Source organism: Solanum pennellii, chromosome 3 (assembly GCF_001406875.1).
Source record: "Solanum pennellii chromosome 3, SPENNV200".
In the NCBI taxonomy this organism is placed as follows: Eukaryota; Viridiplantae; Streptophyta; class Magnoliopsida; order Solanales; family Solanaceae; genus Solanum; species Solanum pennellii.
In genome coordinates, this window is record NC_028639.1 from 3,032,323 (window position 1) to 3,040,986 (window position 8,664).

Sequence of the window (8,664 nt, forward strand, 5' to 3'; positions counted from 1 at the left end):
TTGTATGTTCGGATTATTCATTGAAATCAAAATTTCAATTGGAGGGGATGAGGTAAACCAACATTTTATACCAGAAAATATGTCCTTGGTCTTTGTAACCAAACAAGTGAACGACCCATCTAAGTATTTAAACCAATTCTCATATTACCTCTTTATTTAAATGGACTGTTATCCATTGAAATTATTAGTTATTGTACATTCACACATGTACTCTATTGATAAGAGTCATAGTGAGATGAATAGACGCAGCACCATCTTTTAAAATGAAGATTTGAAATCATTGTCTTTTGAAGTCTGTCTCTTATCTCTGTGTGTTGTCCAGAGGAGGGGGAATCATTCTTTTGTTATAGGACTCATGCAATACAATTAAGAAGCTCAGTACCAACATTAACATGTATGTAGTACAATTAAGAAGCTAAAATCATCAATGTGCTGATGGAAGGTATCGATACGCAGAGTTTTCTTTTATTCCTCTCTTCTGGTGGATGACAATGTCCACCAGCTTATATGGGCCAAAATTGACTGCTCCAATCAGTGAATTTTATTGACCAAAAAGGCAAAAAAGGATACAACAGTCTTTCATACAACACAATTTTCATGTCTTGAATTTCTGTGAGATTTTCTCAACTCCACCCCTGCAGTCATCTGCAAAGCGCTTAACACCGTCCTTGAGAGCCGAGCCAACTTCAGCTGAGCTCTGCTGCATTCCTTGTACTGAGTTGCCCATCTTTGACATGACAGCATCCTTTAACTCCTCTGTTTGCTTGCCTGCCTTTAATGCCCACTCCTTGAGCATAGTGATCAGCAACATTATTTTTTCAATAATCATATGAATCGTCTCTCTTGATTTCCCTCTCATTGTATCAGCCATTTCCTTGAGCTTGTCCACTAATGTTTCAGCACTATTAACAGTTGATTCAGCGGACTCATTTCCAGCATTCTGCCATGTAACTCCAGCATTGGCTTCTTCTTGCAGGTCATTGTCAACTACCACTTTAATGCCTTGCTTCTGCCAGCGGTCTCTAGCCTCTTCCAAGGCTTTTGCTTGCTCTCTAGCCTTCTTAGCCTCATCTTCCGCCCAAGTCCTAGTTGCAATATTGAAATAAATATCAATCAACTGTAGATGCAAAGAACGAAGGGGGAACAGGGAGAAATTATTGCAGCAAACAAAAGATGATGTGATAAAAGTTTCAACATGTAGTGCTGTACTGATGGAAGTTCCTTAATACAAGTCATTTTGCAAATTAGGAGGGACTGCGTGACTAGAGCAACAGACCAACAGTAACAGTCAATGTCAAAGATGCTAGAGTTACCTATGATACATACAATAAAATATGGATGATGGTAGTTTCACATTAAATCTATTTGTCAGAAAATGCAGCTTTATATGATACTAAAGCAACCATAAGTTCAGAAAAATAACAGAATTACAAGGACAACAAAGGCGACAGCTTAAACATATCAGACCATTGTTATCAAAGGCGAAAAGCGCAAAAAAGCTCTAAGGTCCGTGGGGGCTTTAAGAGCAAATAACGCATGGGCTTTAATGAAAAAAGGTGCAAAGGGAGAAAAAATACAAATATATATATGTTTAGTCCAATACTAATAATTAAAAATATGAATGACAAATTTATGACCAAAGAAAAAAAGAAATCATGATAAAGTGAAACATCAATTGTTTAGTGTCACTTCTTCATAAGAGGCTCATTGGCAAGGAAAGTTTGCCTTAGAACCTCGATGATGACACCGAAAAGCGTATAAAGTGAGGCGAAGCGCTCAACATGTTTTGAGCCACACTTTTGGGCTTAAGCGCGCCTTTGATAACACTGGGCCAGACAAGGAACACACTTCAAAATTATCAAAAGAAGAAAATGGGATAGATTTCCTTAGCCCCTTCACAGAGACGAGGAATTACTTAAGCCAGAGTAGCACTAGTAACCAACTCTAATGATACATGATATCGTCACAGATTCCTCAGAATACTCAAATATCAATATTAAACTAATTTTCAGTGAATGATAACAAACGACTATTGAACTGTGGGATTGTCACTAACTAGTAGGCAGGTTAAATCCTCCTTGGTGAGCCATTTGAATGTGATGAATCAACATTGTAATTATGATCGAGCTAGAAAAACATTTAAGATGATACATTTCTTACCTAGCCAAGGATAATGCTTTTCTCTCAACCTCCAGCTCATACTGCAAACGTGCTATCTCTTGGGTTTCAAATTCTGCATCTTTCCTAAGCTTTTCAATCCTCTCTTTATCATAGGTGATCTCTAATTTGTCGCTCACAAGGGTCTGTAATTGCTCCTCTACATCGCGTCTTAATCTGGAAAGAATTTCCATTTCTGAATCAACAACAGCACGTTCCTTCATTAATGCTAAATTCTCTTCCTCCCGCTGAGCTCTCAAACTCTCCAACTCTCTTCTTGCTTCCTCAGCTAACTTCTCCACGGCTTCAATCTTTTCCCTTTCCAATAAGAGTTCCTTCTCAAAACTTGCATTTACATCTTTCTCAACTTCAGATACCAGAGCATTATGGGCTGAAACAGCTTTGTCAGCCATCGACTCAGCCTCAATGCGTGCAAGTTCCTCACCAACGATATCAGAAGCTTCACCGGTTGCTAGGGCAATAGCAGCTTGGGCTTTGGTCACAGGTTTATCTGGTTGGAAGAGTCTTGTGTACCCTGTATTGACAGGTTAGTCACAGCATAACTTACCCTTCCCCAGATCCAACCTCATAAGAAACAATTAATAGTACTCACCGAATGCAAGGGCCATTATTCCCTGTTCACCTGATGATAAGTCAGCTACCACCGCAGGCCATGCATCTGGATGAATCTTGTCAACATCTATGAACCCAGAGACTCTCTGAACGGACTGTCAAGGAAAAGAGATTGTACCAAATTAGTGAATAGTCACTTACTATGCGTAATAAACAAGATAGAAACCACCCATTCTTTAATTTGTATGCAACCTTTTGGTCAACAATTGGTAGCTGTCTTTTCTCTATCGCCATCTTCCAGCTGACAAGATCTTGACGTGATAAAGGACTGCAATGCAGAACTTTAATGCATCAAGTAGGAAATGACTAGGAAAGTTAGTTGGCATCATAATGCATTAGCAATGCCATGAAGTTAGAGATGTCACTCTTTTATAGCTAGTACATCAGGGGAACATTGATTAGCAACTTCAACGAATATAGGATCGAAAAATATAAGAAACCATAACCCGTGCTACTATACAAAGTCTAAAGGAGGTACATGTTTTAATTCATCAGGGAAAGGGAAGTAGTACATGAGATAGGCAGATAAATCTATCTGTGAAAATTCAAAACACTCATCAGCTCAGTCTCCACCTGTAAATACTGTTGAATATCGATTCTTGAGAGCGATCACCTAAAAGAAGTCCAACATTGAATGTGTGAGCAGTATTATACCTTTCAGGACAGAAGAAGACAGGAGTTTGGTCATCATCCAAAGATGACTGCATGTCACGTCTTGAGAGTTTGCTGGAAAGTAACCCTGCTTCGGCTAAACCTAAAGAGGTACACATTCAGAAGACTGTAGCCCCAATGTCAAACAGAACTTAACAAAAAAATTTGATGATTCTAAGTTCTACCTTGTATAGACGGGAAGTCTGGATCCTCAGGAGTAATATCATCAAAGGCAAGGTCAGTGACTTTCTCAATATACATTGCAGGGTAGACCTTTGAGACAGTGGTTCTGTGGTAATCAAAAGCACCCTTACTTCCTCAATAGATGTCGCTTAACTTTTCAGTGTTGCAAATGTAAAAAAAATACTACAAGTAATGTTGGGGAATATACGAGACAGGTATACCTTGATAGAGCACTACTAGCAGAGACCAACCAACGAGCATATTCACGCCGAGTGCAAAGATCTCCAGGTTGAACATCAGACTCAATAACCTACAACTTAAAGATTCAAAACCAGATGCAAAACACATATTGGAACAACCGTGAGTAACACAGGATCGAACACTTCTCCACTTGATCTAATGTACCACATATAGGCTTCTTCAATTGAAGGAGGACTGACCAAATATTCTTACGATAACATGTTTGACTTTTCATCTTAAAAGATGTCAAGAGGAGATACATGAATACTCTTTTCGGTGGCTGGAAGGCCAGGGACGGTAGAACTCAAATTCATAGTCTGCAACATCACGTCTTTTTTGTTAACGATGGAGTTCAGGCCAACTTGGGCACAACTCCATTATTCCACCATGTACTTGGTACTTACCACCAGCACAAGTTTTAGTAACTTTGCCTACCAAGACATAGCAAATGGGAATAAATCACCTTGGTTCTCTTTTTATCCCAACAACAACATACCCAGTGTAATCTCACAAGTGGGGTCTGGACTCTGGGGAGGGTAGGGTGTACTGCACCTTACCCCTACCATGGGAGGTAGACAGGCTATTTCACATAGCTGCTCCGCTCAAGGAGAACATAGCAAAGCAGTTCGGGAAAAGAACTAAGGTGGTTTTTCCCATGCCATATTATTGCAATGGCATAATACATAAATATGCCCTTCAACTTGGCTTCAAATCACATTTAAGCCCTTCAACTTTGGGTAGACACTTAACTTGTATAAAATTGAACAAATAGACACACATGTCCTACATGGCATCCCACATGTCATTTTTTGTCCAAAGTGTGTTCCATGTAGGACACATATATGTACTTGCTCAACTCATACAAGTTTAAGTGTCTACTTGTGCATATCCAAAGTTGGAGGACATAAACGCAAAATGAAGCCAAGTTAAGGACACATTTATGTATTATGCCGATTGCAATCTAGCACTTGAAGATGCCTAGATATCCAACAAAGATGCAAAGCACTTGCGTACTTGATCTAGTTTGCTACTTACGGTGCTTCTCAAATTACAGTTCTAATTACGAGCCCACACAATTGACCAGTCCTCTGATTATATAAGTTTTGGTTTCTGTAGTCTCATTTAAGATATACCAGGCAGTCAACTTCAAGGCTTCAATCACAGAAGGGAAAATCCCTCCTCAGATGTGATCTAAGAGAAAGATAAGACGGACTGTAGACAAAGACTAACATGATGGTAAAGATAGTTGACAGAAACAACAAAACCACCCTGTCATCAAAGGGAAGAGACACTCTTCTGATGAACATTTATAATAGGAAATAACTCAAGAAGGATATTTCCATATCAGTTTATTTTTTCTGGTTTTACATATAGTTTTGCTAACCTCTCACATCAGTTTCTCTCGAAAAACACTTACCATGAAGAAAGGGAAGAGCTTATATACCAGAGTTATCCAAGTGAAAAATATTAACAAGAAGTAACTTGAGCAATAGGATTGAACTCGATGAAGTAATTATCTAATACCTTCAAAGCTTGTAATGCTGAGAGCGCTTGACCTTGGACTTGATCAAACGAAGCAGGAACCAAAACCCTTCCAGGAGGTGCCTGCAGAGCTGGAGAAATAGTAGATGGAGCAGGAATACCAGCAGAAGTAAAGACATCACCAAGATCCGTTGAGTTTAAAGATGATCTGCTTGCATTTATATCCTTAAAATCGTTTCGGAGATGGTCATAAGCTGTTGTTGAAACTGAAGCTGTACCAGGCACTTCGTCTCTATTTGACTTATGCACTTCAAAAGATGACTTATCTCCATCACTTGGAATCTCCAGCATTTCACTCGGGTCAACATTGGTGGTGGAAAATGAGCTTTGAGTCTCTACATACACTTCTTGTGTAATCATCGGTTCTAAAAGTGCTTCTGATTGCGGATTAACAGCAGTGTTGAGGTTAGAAGGCTCAATAGGAGGGGATTCCAATGAAATTTCGGAGTGTCCTGATCCTTCCAAACTAGATACTCCCACCTGGTTATCAAATTCATATGTTGAATTTGGACTTATAACTGATGCAGCAGCAACTTCGTCATCATTATAGTTCTTCTGTTCTGGTTCAGTTGTTGGTTCTGGTTTTCCAGCAATAAGACTATCTTCTTCACTTTCGTAGCTTGACATGACAAAGGTTGCTTCGGGGGATTCAGATATGACTTCACTAGCAACTACTGCATCATCACTAGCTTTCCCGTCATCCAAATCATGCTGAATATGGGTCTCATGACTATCATCAACAAAGACACCAACACTGGTTGGATTGCCATCATCAGTGTCCTCACTAATTCTACCTGCCTCTAACTCTTCACCGCTATTATCTTTGAATTCATTATCACCTAAAACTTTCTCCTCTTGAACTGTGTCAGTATGATTGTCAGAATCAATTGACATTTCTTCCTGTGCTGTTAAGGGCTCCATCTGTTGTTTAATTCCTGTGTACATGAACTTGCAAATTATGAACCTAACTAGCACGAAGCTCTCAAAGGAAAATATCACTTCTGAACAGGATTTGCATTTTCTGAAGTCACGTGCAGCATAATTAGGCATCCAAACACACATTATAAATCATATACATATTATTCAACATATTAGTTTACTCTATTGATTATTGGGCAATATCCCAAATATTAAGCTTCAGTGTAACCACCCTGCCCAAACATCACAGACTAATGATATCAATCTTCTTTTAAAAGTGACAAGGGGCTTGAGTGGGTTCCATAATTGACAAGTCCCCCATACTTTGTGCAGGAAATCTCTTAATGCATACATGCCAAATTAGTCATCACAAATTGTTCACATTGTCTAGATATCATACACATGATATTTTACAAATGTAATCAGGTTTTCCAGTCATCATTACTTGAAGAAACATTCCACCACTAACTTTTGACAGAAATCACTTGGTCGTCATAATTAGTAGAAAATACAGAACTCACCCGTTGAACTCCGTCTGCTTATTGACAATGCAGCAAAGGTAAGGCCAGACACAAGGATAATACCAGCTGCTCCTGCTCCCACCATCCCTGAAAATAAGCTACTTCAAAAGTGTTATCAGTCCGCAAAAAAAACAAAGACAGACCTGCTGTTTAAAAATTACTATGCATTCTGCTGTCACTTGCACCTACTTCCCAATCTTCAATGCAGAGCCAGAAAATTAACAGATTCCATTTGAAAAAATCACTATATGTCATGAATAATGCAGAATGCTTTCAGATATACGAGCTGTATCATATACAGATTTCAATATCCATTTTGCAAATTTGAACCTCTTTATTCCAATACTCAATATTATATCTCAACAACAAATCAGATATTCCCCAAAAACATTTCTACATTTTTCAACTGGCATACACCATTACCAACTGACTAAGCCTCAAGTCAAACTAAATAATATCGTCTATTATAACGCACTCACCAGCGATGGACTTCTTCCCTTGTGAGTCACTGGGTTTCTCAGCACCATCAGCTCCAGACCATCCAGAGAAGCCATCTGCTGAAGCAGTCGAATTTACACCTCCTGCACTTGTTTTTTCCACTCCACCATTTGACACACTATTCATAGTAATCGAAACCAAACGAACCCCACGATAATCCAGCTTGCCGACACGCATTCCTGCAAAAACTGCCGAAGGCTTTTTGCTTCTGAACGCTAACCGAAGCTGAAAAGAATTTGGACACCATGTTGTAGTCAAAGAACTCATTTTTTTTTTTTTGAAATTTCAACAAAATCCCACAATTGATAATTAGGGTTTATAATATTAATAATTGGGGTTTATCAGTAATGCTTCAAATGATTTTCTTCCCTAATTTGCCTCTGCATATATGAAAAAAACTGAATATGATACAATTACAGAGATGGTGTTGAGAACTTTGGAAGTGAGAAAATCTAGGGTTTATGAAGAAAGAGAGTACTTTTCACCATCCCTTTGTTTTATCTTATCTTTTATGAAAAACTATATAATACCAAAGTTTTTTTATTTTTTTTTGTCCTGCTACAGCTATATATATATATATATATATATATATATATATATATAAAAGCTGCTACCGGAGACCAACTGAATTACCAGTTACCGTATATATATATATAAAATTAATGTCAACATTATTAAAAATGTTTTTCTCAAAATATTTTTTAATTTACGAAATCAAAATATAATTAGTGATTTTCTTTTTTGCCCTGTCAATGTGTTAAAAATGTTATTTTTTCAAATACTTGTCAATGCTTTAAAAAATGTGTAAAAGAAAAATGTGACAATTAATATGAAATAGAGAAAATACTTATCATTTCACAGATATAAGATTAAATAAATTAAGTTAGTGGAATGATTAAATAAATTAAGTTAGTGGATTGATCATTAATTAGATTTAAGGAAGTTTCATGAGATATAACCTCAACGTAACAATTTTGATCAAGTTTTTATTTTTTAGTGGAGTGTATCAAACAAGTAAAAAGAATGATAAAGAATTAAAATTGCTGTATATATAATTATGGAAAAAACAAAATTTAAAGAAATTGTTTGAGAGAGACATGAAGACCATGCCAAAGGTAGACAACAAAAATTATTATTTCGTTCGGAAGAAAGTGATGTTAACTAATTTGAATTTTTAATATCTGAAAGATTTTGAGTTATGATCATGTCATTTTTACATCATCACTTTTTCTTTTTTCATATTATTACGAATTCTTAGCATGAAAGTCTATTTAACTAAAATATCATCTGAAATTAGTATTTAGATAGTCCTTCATTCCTT

General features: G+C 37.2%; 1 protein-coding gene across 2 annotated transcripts; it reads right to left on the minus strand.

Moving 5' to 3' along the window:
* Positions 1–339: 339 nt before the first annotated feature.
* LOC107014363 lies at positions 340–7,870 on the minus strand. Of its 2 annotated transcripts, none has more exons than XM_015214239.2 (10): positions 7,325–7,870; positions 6,846–6,932; positions 5,389–6,341; positions 3,846–3,934; positions 3,627–3,730; positions 3,445–3,544; positions 2,983–3,058; positions 2,771–2,885; positions 2,161–2,692; positions 340–1,085 (listed from the first exon to the last, which is right to left on the minus strand). In XM_015214239.2, the coding sequence occupies exons 1-10, from the start codon at positions 7,608–7,610 to the stop codon at positions 596–598; spliced, it is 2,832 nt and encodes a 943-aa protein (XP_015069725.1). In that variant the 5' UTR covers positions 7,611–7,870; the 3' UTR covers positions 340–595. The 2 variants fall into 2 exon arrangements, with proteins under 2 accessions (XP_015069725.1, XP_015069726.1); XM_015214240.2 differs by having other exon boundaries at positions 6,846–6,943; positions 7,325–7,465.
* Between the last annotated feature and the right edge of the window lie 794 nt (positions 7,871–8,664).